This window comes from Eumetopias jubatus, unplaced genomic scaffold (assembly GCF_037043125.1).
Source record: "Eumetopias jubatus isolate StellerSeaLion01/CBP00866 unplaced genomic scaffold, mEumJub1_p1.0 scaffold_16, whole genome shotgun sequence".
Lineage (NCBI taxonomy): Eukaryota > Metazoa > Chordata > Mammalia > Carnivora > Otariidae > Eumetopias > Eumetopias jubatus.
The window spans coordinates 17,984,733-18,003,911 of record NW_028274822.1 but is presented as its reverse complement, the minus strand read 5'-3'; the positions used below and the strand labels follow the sequence as shown (position 1 = coordinate 18,003,911).

At 41.3% G+C, this 19,179-nt stretch overlaps 1 protein-coding gene and 1 long non-coding RNA gene across 5 annotated transcripts in view; one reads left to right on the top strand and one right to left on the bottom strand.

The window, feature by feature from the left end:
- LOC148162253 (uncharacterized) overlaps positions 1–18,752 on the top strand; it is a 48,999-nt gene extending 30,247 nt beyond the window's left edge. For all 3 annotated transcript variants that reach the window (XR_015767051.1, XR_015767050.1, XR_015767049.1), the window contains 4 exons: positions 4,876–4,925; positions 8,207–8,481; positions 9,571–9,730; positions 12,813–18,752. This is a non-coding gene — a long non-coding RNA (uncharacterized LOC148162253). The remainder of the gene's footprint in view (positions 1–4,875; positions 4,926–8,206; positions 8,482–9,570; positions 9,731–12,812) is intronic.
- The window catches only part of ATP8B1 (ATPase phospholipid transporting 8B1), a 60,913-nt gene continuing 49,945 nt past the window's right edge, over positions 8,212–19,179 (bottom strand). For both annotated transcript variants that reach the window (XM_028102965.2, XM_088019749.1), the window contains 8 exons: positions 18,572–18,704; positions 17,917–18,205; positions 14,275–14,498; positions 12,858–12,941; positions 11,841–12,086; positions 11,390–11,528; positions 9,549–9,679; positions 8,212–8,436 (listed from right to left, as the gene is read on the bottom strand). In XM_028102965.2, coding sequence (XP_027958766.2) covers positions 8,212–8,436; positions 9,549–9,679; positions 11,390–11,528; positions 11,841–12,086; positions 12,858–12,941; positions 14,275–14,498; positions 17,917–18,205; positions 18,572–18,704 — 1,471 coding nt within the window. The remainder of the gene's footprint in view (positions 8,437–9,548; positions 9,680–11,389; positions 11,529–11,840; positions 12,087–12,857; positions 12,942–14,274; positions 14,499–17,916; positions 18,206–18,571; positions 18,705–19,179) is intronic.

Here is a 19,179-nt window from a genome sequence, read left to right as displayed (position 1 = left end):
TGAATTTGGAAGAGTTTTAAAATGATTGGTATTATTCGGTAGAATTCACCAGTGAAGCTCTCCGGTCCTGGACTTTTGTTTGTTGGGAGGTTTTTGATTACTGTTTCAGTCTCCTTACTAGTAAATTGGTCTGTTTAGATTTTCTGTTTCTTCAGGATTAAATTTTATAGGTTATAGGTTTCAAGGAATTTATCCATTTCTTCTGGGTTGTTCAATTTGTTGGACTATAATTTTCATAGTACTCTGTTACGATCCTTTGTATTTCTGTGGTACCACTTTTTTCTTGGTGTGTCTAAAGATTTGTAAATTTCGTGTATCTTTTCAAAAACCAGCTTAGTTTCATTGACCTTTTTCTATTGCTTTTTTTTTTTAAGATTTATTTATTTGAGAGACAGAGAGAGTGAGAGTACGCAAGCACACAGAGGGAGAAAGGGAGGGAGGAGAAGCAGACTCTCCGCTGAGCAGGGAGCCCTATGATGCGATGAGGGACTTGATCCCAGGACCCTGGGATCGTGACCTGAGCCGAAGGCAGATGCTTTACTCACTGAGCCACCCAGGTGCCCCGCTTTTTTTAGTCTTTATTTCATTTATATTAGCTTTGATCTTTGTTATTTTTTTTTTCTTCTCCTAAGTTTGAGCTCTGTTCCTCTTTTTCTGATTCTTTGGTGTGTAAAGTTAGGTGTTTTTTTGTGGGTTTTTTTTGAGATTTTTCTTATTTCTTGAGGTAGGCATTTATTGTTCTTCACTTAACTCCTAGAGCTGCTTTTGCTGCATCCCAGAAGTTTTGGTATATTGTATTATTTTCATTTGTCTCAAGGCACTTTTTATTTCTCTTTTGCTATTTGACTCATTGGTGGTTCAGTAGCATGTTGTATAATGTGCACATATTTGTGAATTTTCCAGTTTTCTTCTTGTAATAGATTTCTCATTTTATCCATTGTGGTCAGAAAAGATGCTTGAGATGACTTAAATCTTCTTAAATTTATTAAGACTTGTTTTGTGGCCTAATATGTAATCTGTCCTGAATAATGTTCTTTGTGCAGTTGAGAAGAATGTTTATTCTGTTGTTTTTGGATGGAATGTTCTGTATATATTTGTTACATCCATCTGGCCTAATGGATTTTTTAGAGCCAGTGTTTCCTTATTGATTTTCTGTCTAGATGATCTATCCATTGATGAAACTGGGGTATTAAAGTACTGTAGTATTATTGTATTGCTGGTTATTTCTCTCATTATGTCTGTTAATATTTGCTTTATATATTTTGTTGCTATTATTTTTGGGTGCATAAATATTTACAAATGCTATATGCTCTTGGTGGGTGACCCTTTTATCATTACGTAATGATTTTCTTTGTCTCTTATTACAGCCCCTGTTTTAAAGTCTATATTGTCTGATGTCGTTATAGCCACCCGGCTTTCTTTTGGTTTCCATTTGCACGGACTGTTTTTTTCTATCCCTTCACTTTCAGTCTGTGTGTGTCCTTATATGTGAAGTGAAGCTGTTGTAGGTAGCATATAGATGGGTCTCGTCTTTTATCCATTCAGCCACTCTGTGTCTTTTGATCGAATAATTTAGTTCTTTTACATTTTTAAAAAAGATTTTATTTGTCAGAGAGCACAAGCAGGGAGAGCTGCAGGCAGAGCAGGCAGAAGGAGAAGCAAGCTCCCTGCTGAGCAAGGAGCCATGTGGGATTCGATCCCAGGACTCTGGGATCATGATCTGAGCACCGACCCCCAGGCTTCCCTAGTTCTTTTACATTTAAGGTAATTCTTGATATGTATGTACTTAATGTCATCTTGTTAATTGTTCTTTGGCAGTTTTGTAGTTCTTCTGTTCCTTTCTTTATTCCCTTATTCTCTTCCCTTGTGATTTGGTGATTTTCTCAAGTGGTATGCTTGATTCTCTTTCTCTGTATCTTTTGTGTATTGACTGGGTTTTTGCTTTGTGGTTACCATGAAGCTTACACATGACTTATAACGATAATTTAATTTGATAACAACTTACACGTTTGAATACTTTCTAAAGCTCTACATTTTTAACTGCCTCCCCACCAGTTTTATGTTTTTTTTTCAGTTTAAGTCTTTTTATTTTGAGTATCCCTCATTAAATTATTATAGTTACAGCTATTTTTACTACTTCTGTGTTTCAACTCTCATACAAGTTTTTTTTTCATGCAAGCTTTTTAAGCAATTAATCCACCGCCTTTACATTAGATTCTGAATTTCACTATATTTTTACCTTCACTAGTGAGATTTATACTTTTGTGTTTTCCTGTTACTAATTAGCACCCTTCCATTTCAGCCTGTAGAAGTCCCTTTAAGCTTTCTTCTAAGGCCAGGGTAGTGGTGATGAACTCCTTTTTGCTTTTGCTTGTCTGGAAAACTCTTTATTGCTCCTTACATTAAGAATGAAAACACTGCCAGGTGCTGTAGTCTTGGTTGAAAGTTTGGAAGTTTTTTGTTTTTGTTTTTTTTTCCCAGCACTTTGAATACATCCTGACACTCCCTTCTAGTCTGCAAAGTTTCTCCTGAAAAATCTGCTGATTGTATTATGGGGGAAATCTCTTTTACATAGCAAATTGTTTTTCTCTTGATGTTTTTAAAATTCTTTCCTTGTCTTTAACTTTTGACATTTTAATTACAATGTGTCTTGGTTTGAGTCTCTTCAGGTTCTTACTTGGAACTCTCAGGGCTTCCTGGATCTGGATATCTGTTTCCTTCCCCAAGTTAGAGAAATTTTCAGCTACCTGTTCTTTCTTCAAATAAGTTTTCTGCCCCTTTCTCTTTTTCTGCTTCTTTTCAACCTTCTAATGCAAGTATTAGTCTGTTTGTTGTTTCCTAAGTCCTCTAAGCTATCTACTTTTTTTACATTGGGTTTTTTTTGTTGTTGTTGTTGTTTTTTTGCTGCTCTGCTTGGGTGAGTTCTCCTGCCCTGTATTTGAGTTTACTCATCCTTTCTTCATCTTCATCTGGTTTACTGTTGGACCCCTCTGGTTATTTTTCGGCTCATTGATTATATTCCTTAGCTGTCCCATAGAGGAGGATCTAAGTCTACACCTAGATTCAGGCTGATTATAATTCAGACCCCCTCAGGCAGCAGCTCTTAAACCATACAAATATATACAGTCCTGTAGGACTACAAGTATTAAGTCCCGCTGGCTACCTGTGCTGGGCACCTTGGAAGTGTCTCCTGTCAGTCACAAAAATTGGGGTGCCAGACAACTATTTGAGCTCCTTTCTGGGAGATAAGAGCAATCTGAAGCAAGGCAGATACAGTGTACAGGCTGGCATCTCCTGACTTCTGTCCCAGTACAGCGTCTTAGAGGGTCCCTAGATGTATGTCAAACCAAAAGCCTGCCCCTCAGGCCAGAGCTCCAGGACAAGCAAATAGTCCCTTATCACAGAAAGCCTGGGGAGTGGGGGGCAAAGAGGGGTGTTTGCTCGTGTGTGTTTTGTGTCCTGGAGTTTGTAGCAGGCCAAAGTCGGCTTCCCCACTTGTTACAGTCCTATCGGCTACAGGAATGCAGATCCTGCTGGCCACCAGAGCTAGGCAGTGAAGGGCCATCCGCTAGGTGGTGGTCACAGCAATCAGGTACCAGGCATAAAAACTGGTACCAGACCTGTGTACAAACTGCCCCCTGGGGATGCTGGCACTTTGGAGCGCGGCAGAAGAAGAACACAAAGCTAGTCCTCTGAGGTCTCTGGAACGGTTTACAGACGGCCCTCAGATGTGTGTTGGGTCAGAAGTCTATCCCTCAGACGTAGCTGTGGAAATTAACTCATAGGCCTCTTTCACAGAAAAACTCGGCTCCTCAGACTGTTGCCTCTTGCTGTGCTCTGGAAATGGTAGACAGTTAAAAACACTTTCTCTGTTGGTTACAGTCCTATGTGACCCATGCTTGGCAATCTAGAGGTGTCACCTCATAGTACCTGCAAAAATCGGGGCACCAAATGAGGGTATAAACTCCTTTCTGGGAGACACGGACATGCTGGAGGGAGGCAGAGAAAGAGGGTAAACATGACGTCCACCAGCCTCCCTGCCCTGAGAGTCCTTCTAGATGGGTGCCAAGCCAGAGGCCTGCCCTCAGGCCGACGCTGCAGGACAAGCACATAGTCCTTTATCACAGACAGACTGGGCGTGTATTTCAGTCTGCCAGCTATGCAGTAGCCGGCCGAGAACTTGTCTCTCCAATTGTTAGAGTCCTTTGGGTCCCCGGAATGTAGGCCCTGCCGGCCTCTAGAGCCAGGCGATCAAGGGGCATCCACTGGGTGGGCACTTGCAAAAACTGGGGTGCCAGGTGTAAAAACAGTGCCAGATGCATGTTAACCCTCCCCTCTGGGAGATACTGGTGCTCTGGAGTGCAACAGGGGGATGGCGTGAAGATGGTACCTAGATTAAAAAAGTCTCCACTGGCCACCATCCTTGGAGAGTACCCCAGCAGGCCCCCAGATGTGTGTTAAATAAGATGCCTGCCTCTCAGGCCGATGCTTTAAGAGCAGTAAGCCTGTTTGATGTCAAGTCTGGCTGCTTCTGCACTGGGCTCTGGCATGCAGGGGAGGCCATGGGCCCCACTAGGGGCCCTGAGCCCGTTCTGAGCCATTTCTCAGTTTGCACAGTAGCCTTTCGGGCCTCATGGATGCAAACCCTGCTGGCTTTCAAAGCTCTAAGTTTTAAGGGCTTATTTCTCAGGGGTAGGTCTTAAAAGTTGGGCTTCCCGATATGGGGTTCAAACCCTTCACTCATGGAGGAGCTCTGGATTTTGAATGCTGACGGTGGGGTTTTCAGCAAGATTGTATCTCTGCCTTGCCTACCCACCTCAGTGTGGGTGGTTTGCCCCATGTTACGAGTCCCTCAGCTTTTGTTTTTGTTTTCAGAGAAAATCGTTCCATATGGAGCTGTGGATCTGGTGTGTCCATGGGAGGAGGTGAGTTCAGGATCTGCTTATGTCTCCATCTTGAACTGGCCTTATTCCTTTTTATGGCTAAATTATGGATAGCCCACATTTTGTGTATCCACTCAGCTGTGGATGGACATTTAGGTTGTTTCTGCCTTTTGGCTGTTGTGAACATTTATGTACAAGTATTTGAGTACCTGTTTTCAAAGTTTAGCAGTGTATATATGTATTCACTTCGGAGAATTGCTGTTTATATGGTAATTCTGTTTAACTTCTAGAGGAACTGCCAAACTGTTTCAGCAGTGGGTGCAGCATTTTACATTCCCACCAGCAGTGGATGAGGGTTCCAGTTTCTCCACAGGGTCCTTGCTAACACTTATTTCCCCACCCACCCCCTTTTTCTAAGTAGGCTCTAGGCCCAGTATGGGGCTTGAACTCAAAATCCCGAGATCAAGAGTCCTACGCTCTACTGACTGAGCCAGCCAGGTGCCCTTCCTTTTTTATTTATAGTCATCCTAGTGGGTGTGAAGTGGTATCTCATTGTGGTTTTGATTTGCATTTCCCTGATGACTAATGTTGTTAAGGATTTTTTTTTTTTTTAATGTATTTATTTGACAGAGAGTGACACAGCGAGGATGTTTGTATATACTTTTTGGCACTTATAGATCTTCCAAGAAATGTCAGTTTAAGTCAAGAAAATCATTTTTACAGTGTTTTCTGACAGGCCTTTTTGTAATTATAAATGCACCAGAAGTTTTATTGTAGCCATAACTTTCTAGCAGATTCTGATGGGACTCTTAGAAGCTGTCTTATAATTTTCCCAAGTTTCATTCACATCACATGAAGGCAACAACTGCTAAAATAACCTTTAGGTGGTGCTCTTTGATTAAAAACATATATTCCTCAACCAATTTAAATACAGTAGGACATCCTGGGGGGAAAAGTGCCCCCCCCCTTTAAGGGACTGTATCCCAGGTCTGCTCAGAACTTTTTCTCCTACAGTTTCTCTTGAAGAGTCTAATCTATCCCATGTCCTTTCACCCAATTTCCAAAGGATTGCTCTGACAGAGACATGAAGTTCTGCTCCACAAGCCAACTGTAATTGTGGAATAGCGAAGAGGGGAGTCCTAATTTCCCACCTTAGAAAGCACCACCAGGCTGATACTCTCTCAACTGCTGGCAATTATGCCTCCTAAACAAGTCCCCCACCGATGTCCTACAGAGAACCTCCATCTCTGTGGCATAGTTCTGGGGCACCTGGGTGGTTCCGTCGGTTAGGCATCCGACTCTTGATTTCAGCTAAGGTCATGATGTGAGGGTCCTGTGATAGAGCCCTCCATCGGGCTCTGCGCTGAATCTGCAACTTATACCCATGCTCTCTCTAAAAAAAGTCTGTGGCATAGTCCCATTTCCTTAGTGGGGGTCAGAGCTTCACGTACGGTCCAGGAGCTGCCTGCCTGTCCGGCAGCTGGTTCATCATACTCAGTCCTCCCCCAGCCTCAAGCCTCAGGTCCCCCTTCTCCTCATCTGCTCGCCTGCCCTTCAACATCCTAATTTCCCTTTGATCATTTACTCACTTCCCAGCTCCTGCTTTTGGTCAAAGGTTACCTTTGCTATTATTATACCTTCAGGATTGAGGTCATTTTTAAAAATTGTGCCTTATCTAAGTATCCAAAGATGCACCCTCCCTGGACACACTTGCCCTTGCCAACTATAAATCCATACCCTCCAGACTTTTAAAGTCTAAATGGCCTTTTCTCACTTCTCCCCTAATACTTAGTACTCTGCCCCCAACTTTTATTTCTCACAAGAGGACCCCTGTGTTTCTTTAGAAACCTTGCAGGCTTTAGCTTCTTCTGTCATATACCCTACTTAAAAGATACTTTCCAAAGATTTTACTAAAGCATTTATTTTTTTAAACAAAAATATACATTAAATCTCAGATTTACAGAATACAGAAATAATTTATCCAAAGCAATTTGCATTTTAAAATTGTTAATATTGCACCCAACAGTGTAAGTCTTTGACACATTTGCATTGTCGACCTTTCCCACAATTTATAAAACAGGAGAGAAAACTGAGAATTATACAAGCAAACTTTGCTTTACCAAAAAAAAAGAAAACAATTTAGTTTATTTACAAGATAAAGTTGTAAACTTCCAAAAATTTACTTCCATAGGATAAAGAGCCATACATTCTTTTATCATACCTAGAATATGAACTATATACATGTTGTGATTTTCTCATAGGAAATTCAAAGGGACAGATATTGTGAACATTCACAGCCTAATGGTAAAGAACAGAATTATTGAAAACACTTCTGTATCTTCACTAGAACAGGGAGACTAGAGTGTGAAAAACACAGAATGAGAAAAGCCTCTAGAAAAATAACTTTTGCCTCTTTGAGGATAGTTTCCATTTTTGAAGGATACGCTGTTAGTCTTAGAAATGTGGCTGCCAACAGCCTTTTCTCTGAAGACATTAGACAAGTGAAAATGTGAGGCCTCTGTTCAGGTCTCTTATACATATAGGCAGGCATAGTGTTTGCTTTTCAAAAGAAAGCTTTACCAAAAAATCACAATTTATCACTGATGTCCTTAGTTTTTAAGAACTTTTTTTTTAAAGCCCATAAATATTTAAACACATCTTTTAAAAATGAAAGTAGGAAAGGAAGTGGCTAAAATAATATGCGAAGTAAGAGTAAACATACATGATGCACACTTTTAACCTGGTAGTAAACTGAGCAGATAGAAGGCTTGTACTTATGAAATGTGAAGTGATTTTCCTTGAACTATTAAACCAATATGAGGAGAAGAGAAAACCACGCAGCTCATTATCAACTCTGGAAAAAGTCTTTGGACCACTTTGCTTCCAGGTGATGAACATCCATTAATTTTTTTTTGTCCTTGTCATTATAAATACAAAATCTTTGTTAAAAAGTTAGCCTATGGGGAAGAAAGCAACGCCTGGAAAATTCGTGTTGAAGATCCCAGACAAGATGATCTAAATGCGATTTTATAATGAGTACCATTTGAATTGAAATATAAGACATTTCCTAATTCTGTTGTCCTAGATGGAGACTGGATTAACACGTTCCCTTTGGATCATGATGAACACAAGCAGTTGAATAATAGGACTTTTGGGAAGGCAGTCTTTGCTGTTGTAGTAGTCCAGCAGCCCAAGTAGCTTGTGATGAAGGTCGTGGTCTTTAACATCCTCGTGACAAATTCAGTTTTTTTGTTTAAAAAAAAAAGTCCTGAGAGCCTTTCATAAAAAAATAGACATTTGTACGCGTGTGATTGTTGTGGCAGGTGCGTCAGCTGGCCACAGTCCGCCGGTATTCGGCGGCGCCTTCGGCTATGATGGCATCCAGGGGAGAGCGCTTCTTCCGGATGCTGCGCCCGGAGGAGATGAGGTCGGCGTAGCCGCGCTGGTGCGAGAAGGCGTAGGCGGAGCGCCGCGAAGACACACCCCGGCGGAACACGCGCTGCCGCCGCTTCCACTGCTCCTCGGCTTTTAGCCGCTTGCGGTGCTTCTGAATCTGCAGAACCAGAGAGAGGGGGCCAGGCTGATGAGGACCTTGCAGGTGTGTGAGGGCGGAGGAGAACTGGCCAGGCGCTAACATGGACGGGGGACCTAGTCCAAGCTGTCTGGGGGGAGGCGGCATCGCCGGCCTCCTCTTATAGATGAGGCAACCCAGAGAAGTTATGGAGCATTCCCAAGGTCTCCGAACTAGAAAACGGGAGCCGACATTCCGACTTTCCTTTCTTTCCCACTGACAAGTCAGACTGGGACAGGTTCAAGGGAAAACCCTTGTTGCTCCTGCATCTTCTTGTCAGCGGAAAAGGGCGATCTAGGGGATGCTGAAGGTTGCCTGCCCAACATCCTCTCTCCTTCCTGATGAAAACGGAGTTTAGTCAGGTACCCCTTTCCTGCCTATAGCCACGTCCCTCCTGGGGTGTGGACAGCGCTCCCAGGGGGACTTGCCTTGCTCAGCACCGGCCAGGTGACCTGGTCTGGCTCCAGAGGCCTGCGAGAAGTGGGCGGGGCCCTCCCATGCCCAGTTCCTGGGCTCCTAAGGGAAAGCGCCTGGCCGCCCCGGATGGTGATGTGTCAGGAGGAGATGCCTAGATCTGCAGTAGCCAACCCCCAGCTCCAAGCTGAAGCTATAATGAGGAAAGCAGAGGGGAGCGATGGAAAGAACCCCAGTCTTTTTTTGACAGACATTAAGGTGCTCAGTCACTGAAGCCCACTAATCAGTATGCAAGCTGAAGTGATACATGATTTGAACAACTTGTAGCTCAAGAGGATCCTGGCAAAAGAGGTGGCGTTTTTCTTTAAATGAAGAAAAACGCCACCTCTTTGCAGGGGAAAATGTTAATATTATAATTGTTAAATCGAGGGGATGGGGGTTCATTATACTACTCTCCCTTTGATAATGTTTAAAATAAAAAGCACGCAAACAAAAATCCCAGTCCCATGGGACTTATTTGCAAGATGGAGTTAAAGAGAAGTAGTGTTAAAAAACGTTCATACCAAACTTGCCATGGATTTAGAATTTTGCTGGAAATTTGCTGGAAAGCTGCTTTGGGGACAGGCTTTGCTTTCTGTGAGGGGCACTCAGAATGAGGAGAATACTATTTTTTTCTGTACCTTATCACTTTCTGACGGCCAGATGGTCATTGACAAGAACCGTATGGCGACGACGGGCAGCAGGCACACCGCAACAGTCAGCATGATGGTCAACCAAATGTATGGCTGCCTCAGGGCATTTGATGCTGTGCCTGTGAAAACATGGAGAATGAATCCCAGGGTTCCTTCATCCTAAGGGCAGTGTGAGTATTCCTTAAGCCTTAAATGGTTGTCTGTGGTAAAGTGTCACAGATTGGCCTCCCCAAAACATCCTATCACTGCTGAAGGAATGAACATTTTAAAATAGGACTAAACAAAGCAAAATGAGGAAGGCAAATGTACATCACTGAACAACTAAAGGAAAAAAGAAAGTGCTGACACTGCACTAGGTAAACATGCAAAGTTAGGCAAGCTATACGTCTCCATTTTTCCAGGAATTTACTTTCCAACTTACAGTTTTAGTTTGAAACTCCAAATAACAGTAGCAACTTACACCACCATTAGTATGACAGACCTTATGCTAGGTGTTTTATACAGGTCACGCCATTTAACTACCTCTGAGGGATGAAGAGTATCCTCCTTGCCACACATGGAAATCGAGTTGTGGAGAAGTAAAAAGATTTCCCAGGGTAACAGAACTAGCCATGGCAACACCTGAATTAAACCCCATATCCATCTGACTAGAGCCTCGCTTTTTCCACTGCAATTTGGCAGTTAGTTTATGTCAGAGAACATAGTAATTCATACAACCAGACCATCATATATAATAACTACCCAATTTTAAAATATTTCTAATTAACATCCCCTAAAGCCAAATCTAACACAGTATTCTCTGTACTTACGCTATAAGTTTATAAAAGTAGTGGCCTTTATTTTTTAAATGTTTTTACACTGCTAAATAAAAACACTCCCTTTGGGAATATTCTAAGTAACTGGGTACTAAGTTTTTTCTTAAAAACAGAGTCAGTAAAAACAATCATCAAAAAAATGAACTCAGTCCCAAGAGTTACCATAGCAACTGTCTTTTTACAACTGGCCATAAAAAAACAAAAAACCTAATCTTTTACACGGAAACTAGTTTATGGGGACTTTTTCCCCCCATTGTGAATCTAAGCTACTCTATTTAATAAACTAAGAAATTTGTAAATTCCAATTCATGATATTTTAAAATTTATAATATGTATGAAATAGTTCAAATTCATTCTAGCATTTGTCCTATTTTATACAGCTGTAAACTATTTCTAAACTATTTCTGTTTAAGTTTACTTATTGCTCTGCATACATTTTTCTAACAATGTGGCAAGTTTTCCACTTTTGAGTTCTAAAATTTCATCATATGGGACTCATACCTTGATAAGCTAGTATTCTTATTAGGTCTTTGAATTATTTCCATTTTTAAAACACAATCAGAATTGTGGTGGTATCATCTTTGTACAAAATGACTTTTCCAAAAACTGGTATGTTTTATCTTTAGGTATTTTCTCCAAGTGGAAATCCTGGGTCCAAATGTGTGAGAAGTTTTATAGTTATATTATTTCCAGATAGTCCTTTGGAAATATTATATTATCATGCTACCAGCAATACGTCCATACTCAATTTCCCAGCAACCCAACAATATTAGATTTGGGGGGGGAGGGGGTCCTGTCTAACTGAACAGATGCACAATTATATCAAATTTTTAAATTTTGCTTTCTTCCTGTCACATTACCACACTTCCAGCCCAGCTGTCATTCAGGTGCCAGTCAGGACATTAATTTTCACTAGCAATAACTTACTTTGTGTTTTTACTTAGAAGTTATATCAGAATCTAAACTAGTAACATTTTTCTATACCTTTATTTTTGGAATTTAGAAAATACCAACCTGTAAATTGAAATGCAGATGGAAAGAGAACATGTATTCCAGCACTATGAAAGTCAAACATTATGCCAAAATAAAGTGCAATGCTTCCAAAAATTGAAAAAGCATTCACAAAAGTCCAATAAGAAGTATCCAAGCCAATCTGTAAAACCAGAAAAAAAGAGAGCATTCATTTTGGGGAGTTACCAAGAAATAAAAGATCTAGATTCTGAAAATAGAATGCAACAATTTAGGCATGATTTGGCTTGAATACTGAACAATCAAACTATCCTTGGCTCAGGCAAGAAGTAGGAAATGTGCTTGGTGTAAGGGGTGAAGATAGCATTCATATTTTGTAAAGCAGCCAAGGCTCAGTGGGAGGGAGAGTGGGGGCCAGGTGGATGCGCACACTGGTCTATATACAGAAACACAGGTAACTGACAGATACTGAAAGCAGTTGACAGAAGCCATGTACCTGGAAATTGACGGTTATTATAAGAGCAGAAGCAATGGTCACAGCAAAAGATTGGTAGTCCGAGGGCGCCTCTCCATCCTGTCCCACAGTTTGCAGATAAGCTCCCAGAGGTATGAAGAAGAGGATCATCGATGTTAAAATTCCATGCATCAGGCTTACAAAGAACTTCTTATAGTTGAATAGTAAGTCTCTTTGTCCTACTATGTACAACCCAGGGAAGCGGAGACTCAGTTTGTCACTCACATCCTTAAGGAGAAAAACCACAATTAGTTGTGTACCATCCAGGATCAAAGAACTCCGAGATCCATTCCAATTTATTTCTCACAGAGAGTTTCAGCTTAGTTTTAGGAAGGCAAAAACTCAACAAGATAAGTCCTGAATGGTTTCGGTGTGCAGAGACCAATCCCTTTACTTTAGTCCACCGTTATTTGCTATTTAATTAAGAGAGGGACTAGGTAGAGATCTATTACTTTGCTGCTCATAGAAGGAAAGCAAATAGTAATGTCAAAAAAAAAAAAAATGTAGGGAGACTATTTTTACCTCCTGGGAGAATATATTCTAATTTTTTTGGAAAGTATTTTCACATATGAGTTGATGGGTTAATTCCAAATTATTCTTTTTATTCATTAAAGCATTTTCTCTAAGAATTGCTCCTAGATAGAATGTGGACTAATCTGGGAATTCAGCACATACGTTTAGAGAAATATTAAAATAATTTTAAAGTTATTATTATAGAGACATACTATACTGTCAGGTGTCTTAACAAGAAACTCTTAGTGTCCAGAAGGAAGATAATAAACTCTTTTGTCCATGAATTCATCCCACGCACAGAAAGCCTCTTTTCTCACTATAATACAGGAAGTGCAGCAGTTACTCTGGTCGCCTAACAACAGGACAGTAATAGGGTTTCCTCAGGAAGAAATTAAAACCAAAAGAAGGCACTGAAATATTTGCTTTTAACTTGTCAAACAGGTGCCCAGTCTGTCCCGAGTGCCCCCATCAGCCTGAGGCTCCTACCTGGTCAAGCAGCCCCATGAGGAGCACGGGCAGGCTGGAGTACAGCACGTTGTACAGCGTGATGAACCAGTCTTCGTACGCCGTCTGTGAGGACATTACAGAGCCGCTGTGTCACAAACCAAGACCTACTGCCCGCCTAGTCAACATGCATTCATCTCTCTCGGAGTGGTGGAGGCCCCAGGCTGTGTGCAGCTTCTGCCAGAGTAAACACCCCTCCTCTGCGTCTGCCCAAGGTGTGAGCTGGGTTCAGTGGAATGGGCAGAATCGAAGACCATCCCACAGAAACAAACCTTCCTTCTAACAAAAATGGGAGAATATACGCCAAAACCTTTTTTGGAAAAGGAGTCCATTCTGTTTGAATGATGCTGGAAAATACACTGGTGCTGATCCTTTTTATATCCCTTTATTAATGAATTAGAATACATAAAACCGAAACTGGTTCAGAAAGCACATAAGGTATCATTCAAATGTTCTTTTACTTTGCAAGTCTCACATTTCCATTTAAACATCTGTGAGGCAGAATTTGAATATGAAAAATGTGCTTCTGAAAGGGGTAAGCAGGGTTGTGCACACAACAGTCCGCAGGGTGGCCGAGAGGAGATGGGCTCACTCATCACCACCAGCTCTACACAGGCCTGCACGGGAGCAGAAGGAAGGCCCTCACTGTGCTCAAGGCTGCTCCAGGCCCTCAGTTTCTGAGGCTCTTCTGATACCATTTGTCTGTGGCAGTGGCATTAGAAGTTTGGACAACCACAAGCACTGACTTAGGTTCATTTTCACTAATGATATTTTTCTGCTGTATCACCATTTCAACATACTCTATATGTCCCCCACTGCCATTTCAGCACAAACGAAAACAAAAAACAGGTTAAGATCAATCATCCAAAATTTACATAATCCCTTTAGCCTTGGTCACAATATCATTTTTTTTTTTAAGATTTTATTTATCTATTCATGAGAGACAGAAGCAGAGGGAGAAGCAGGCTCTCCACTGAGCAAGGAGTCCGATGCGGAACTCGATCCCAGGACCCTGGGATCATGACCTGAGCCGAAGGCAGACGCTTAACCATCTGAGCCACCCAGGCACCCCGGTCACAATATCATTTTATATGTTCGACAATGAATAATTTGTTATCACTATTCTTAATGGCAAGGTGACTTAGGAAAAAAATCTAGGGTGAAGGCAAAGACATAACAAAAGCCAGTAGGTCAGGAACAAATCCCAACTTTTTAAAGGCAAAATAAAGTATTTTAAAGCACCAGAAACCTTTTAGAAAAGTCATCTATAATCTTGATCTGTGCCTCAACTATTAAGAGAGAGAGCATCAAAACTGCAAGTATGGAGGGGAAATGTTTTTCTCAGAAGTAGAGTTTTAAAAGACTTCTACTCATCAGGTAATAATAATTACTCTCTTACCTGTGCAGAGTACCCATTGAAGAAGGAATACCAGAAATGAACCAAAGTAAATGCAAAGTTTTTATAAAAGAAGTATCGTAGGAACTTGCACATCCTTATGTAAGACCACCGGCCATGCACCAACAACAGTCTCTGCAAGTATCTGAACTGGGCAAAGGAGTAGTCACTTGACATGACAGCTTGCATGCCTTCTTGTCCACTTATTCCAACACCAATGTGGGCAGCTGTGGGACAGAGGGAGAAGATACGTGAATCATAAGCTAATTTTAAGGTGAAATATTGACGTGATAAAAATGTTTCCACAGCAAAACAAAGAAACACATTCATAGAACAATACATGTGAAAACTCTCAACAGCCCCACCCCAGCTTCTGAACTCAATGTCAGAGATACAAGTTGGTCAAAAGAGCACATGCTGGGGCCTCCAAAAGGTATTTGTGGAAGGATCTCAGGTGGGTGGTGAATTCCATTTGAATTATCTGCCCAGCTCATAGGCCATCCTTCCCACCCACGGCGTTAATCCAAGGAGTCCATGCAGACTGTGTGTCCCTGCCTCCCTGGCCACAGCTGAATCAGCTGCTCTTGGCAGATATGTCTTCAGCAGCACATACTACAGATTGGCCCTCCCAACTTTCATTCCACCCTTGTTCTACTGGAAAGGGGGGAAAGCACATAAAAACTTTACATTGCTCAGACTCCCTTGCACTAGGTTCTGTTGGTGAATTGGGTTCCATTGTTAGAAGCCACTTGAAGTGGAAGTAGAAGTGAACTGGAGCCCAGCACCCCTTCCTTCCCTTTTTGGCATTTCTGCAGCAGAGTTCATATCCTCTCTCCAGCTGCCTGGATGTTGATAGACAAAAGCTTCTCAACTGAAAAGCCCTTCACAGGAGTCTCAAAGCTAGAAGCTCCTCTGGTGAGTGACTAAGATGTTAGAGACTCAGGCTAGCACCTACTTTCTTCAGCCCATCCAGAGCTTTTATGAGCACCTAGTCCCCTGTATTAATCACTTCCTGCTTAAAGTACCCAACGGGGTCTGTATCTTTTACTAACTGACTGAAAACCCAAGCTGGGGCAGTGTCTCTTTCACATTTTGGAATTAAGATTCGGGCGTGTGTGTGTTTGGAATTTTAACCTATACATTCTTGAGTTGTGGGACAGATATATTTTTTTTCTGAGGGGTTCTGAGGGGCAGAGAAGTAAAGTCATCTAGAAAGAGGGAGAAACCAGAAACTGGGTTCCTGGTGCAGCTCCAGGTCCTGGTTCTAGCATCTTCCTGAGGCCTGGCTTTTTGGGAGGCACAAAACTTTTTTTTTTTTTTTTTTAAGTTTGGGAGAGCGAGCAGGAGTGGAGGGGAGAGGCAGAGGGAGAAGCAGATTCCCCGCGGAGTAGGGAGCCCAAGATGGGACTTGATCCCAGAATCCTGGGATCACAACCTGAGCTAAAGGCAGACACTTAACCAATTGAGCCCCCCAGGCGTCCCCATCTTTATATCTTTTAAAATAAATCTTTTTGTCTTAAGCTTGCTTTAGTTCTCTAATATTTGCAATCAAAAGTATTTTAACTAAGATAATATTAAACTTTCAGCATTTAATCATGGCCCACCAAGACCTTAAGAGGCATAATTTTCTTGCTGGGGAAGGTTCCAGAATGGATAAAAATGAACGTCACAATTTTACCCATCCTTCCAATAGTCATTTAGTCACAGTTTCAACTTCTAGAATTACGAATTTTATCTAGGTCTTAAAAGGCATGGAAGTAAAGACGTTCTGACATCAGAGAACATGTGTTGGAGAAGACAACGTATTATTACTTGGACCCAGAGAGTGACTGCCAACTAAGCAGGGTTTCCAACTAAAAGAAGCTCCCAAAATCCTGCCATAGTGGCAGAATACTAGGTCTGGCAAATTCAAAGCGGCATAGTGACTTGGCCAAACCTGTGTTTTCTTGGCCAAACCTATGTTTTCAGCAACATTTTGCAATTCTAAAAAACAGAATAAATTGCATGCCTCAGTCAATATTTACGATTTCTTTCAAAACACAAATAATTCTTATGACTAGTCATGGTTGCCAAACTGCTCTTTCCTACCAAACCGTGGCCTTCTTTCCTGAACAAGCAACAAAGGGAAATGTGGAGATTCTCTTGGAGCCAAGGAGGAAGAACCCCTGCCACAGGCCCTGATGTCCAGCCCGACGTTTTTGCCGAGCACACCAAGGACAGTATGTGAAATGAACACTGCTACAGCTCACTGGGTATTCGAAGCAACTGAAGAGATGTACCTTATAAGGCCACACTTTTTTCCCCCCCATAATCTAAATATAGACACCTGGATTTTCCTGAAGCTTCAAAAATGTGGTTTCAGATGGCTCACTGGTAGGCTCCTTCACAGTTGCTTAACAAACCCATCATGTCCTCATGCTTTTCTGCCTGTCTCCCCTCTCATGCTGCTTGTTCATTCTTAGGGTGTTAGGCCAAGGAAAAACACCCACCAGCGAGCAGACACATTCAGGCCCAAGAGAGGGGGAGAGGGCAGGCAGCCCATGAGAGTCCTTGGGTCCTTGCTAGCAGCAAAAACATGGCAGGTTGCAACTCCCTCCACTTCTGCTGGGCTACACTACTCAACGTGGAACATGCTAACAAATGGCCAGATTTTTGGACACTTCAATTTCACTGTACTTCTTTATAAACAAATATAATTTCTGCATATTGTTTTTTACGCAAATGAAAGTGATGCCAGTTTTTCTAAAGTACAAAAAGGTACTATCAATACTTGGATAAAGCTACTAACTTCCAAGGAGACCTGAGTTTCTTTGATTTTCATCCCAAATGGATGCTCCCTATTATATATAAAAGTATCTGCCATATAACAGAACTTAATAAAATTCTTAGGACATATAGGGTTACTTATGTTGAATTTTTGTGTCCCTTTTATTATTATTGGTAAGCTCAGAGGAACAAAAAAATGTTCAAGTCTAAGTCACATAGTCAGATGGTACATCTGCAAGGTAACCTCCCTCTCTCCGACATCTAGAAGTCTGCATTGTAGCTTTATAAAAATAATGTTTGAGTTACTTGCCCTTTTGGCACAGCTATTTATGTTAAGGGTACACAATGGAAAATGAACTAGAACTGGCTGGAGGGGAAAGAAATTGATACCATTTGGAGCAAGAAATGCCAGTCCTGTGGTAGGGTGAGCACATGCAGAGCACACTGGAGAGGAATTAAACTGGCAGTGGTCACAGACATACACATGATAAAGAAGCAAGAAGACATACGTAATATAGCTGACTCCTGCTGAGGAAGATAAAGTTGGAATATTCTTAGTATAGATCAAGAAGGAGGAGGAAGAGACTCTAAGAAAAGAAAAAGACATGAATTACAAAATAGGCTGAATTAAGTCTAGTTATACATTATGCAGTTAAGGTACCCAGCATAACAGGACATGTGTGGTCATGTAACAAATGGTTCATCTTAATAATTATTATCACAAAACTGGAGGTGACACCAAAGATAATATTCTTGTTTTCAGATGAGAAAGTTCATGAAAGCCTAAGCAATGACATTTGGAAAGACTACCCCACAAAACATCCCTGCCATTTCTTCTCTCTGGCAATTCTGGTGGCATTGGCTGTGGGCGAGACTCACTTTTGATCATGTTTACATCATTGGCCCCATCTCCAATCGCCAGCGTGATGGCTTTCTTGTACCTCTTCACCAGGTCCACCACCATTGCCTTCTGCTTGGGGGTGACCCGGCAGCAGATGACTGCACTGCATTCACAGGCCAGGTCTACAAAGTTCTTCTGTTGCTGCTCTTTTCTAGCTTCCAGACGCCTCTTACTCTGCGTCCGTATGCGTCGTTCTTCTTCTGTCTTTGGGAACTTCAGCTTCAGAATCTTACTTCTCTTAGTCTTTTTCTCCAGTAGAATTTCATTCTGTGAAATCAGAGGATTACAACCATTTTAGTTTTTATACCAAGAGTACCATTCCCCAGACCTTAGCCAGGTGAGGGATGGTTCTTGGGTTATATCATGGATGACAGTGTTCTGATTATAAAACCTCTTTACTATAAAAATGTACAAAAGAAAATTGAAATTGTCCATTGATTGTTAAACCAGGGATATAACCAGTCTGATATAATTCCTTTCATAGATCCCATTAAGTCTCAAACTTGGGAAATTCCCCATTCATTTGTAGGCTAAAAGATTTTTAGGTTGACAGTTAGTATGGGAAACCATCTAAAATCATTCCACAATGAACTGCTTTAGTTTAAGCCAAAGGCACACAGTAATGATACGCACCAACCAAGAACCACTGATTATTAAGGCACGGTTTTCACCAGGTGGAAAAAAAGTTTCATGCACCGGGGGTACAAATTTTGCATAGACTCCACCTCTATTCCTCTGGTTTTCCATCCTTGTGTGAAGAAGAGCACTGGGGGAAAAGAAATTTAAGTGTTTAAGAGTATAAGACTATAAACAGGCCCTTGACTGTGAGGTACTTTTGATATGTAATCTTTTTTAATTGTAGTTAAAAAACACAAAATTTATCATCTTAACTATTTCTAAGTGTACAGTTCAGTAGTATTAGGTATATTCACATTGCTTTGTAACCAATCTCCAGAACATTTTCATCTCTCAAAACTGAAACTCTATGCCAATTAAATAACTCCCCGTTTCCCCCTTCCCCTGGTCCCTGGTCACTACTACTTTATTTTTTGCTTCTATGAATTTGACCACTCTAGATAACTCCTGTAAGTGGAATCGCAGAGTATTAGTTTTTTTTTTTTTTTGCTACTGGCCTATTTCACTGTCCTCAAGGTTCATTCCTATTGTAGTGCATGTCAGAATTTCCTTCCTCTTTAATAATATTTCCATTGTATGACTATACTACATTTTGTTTATTCATT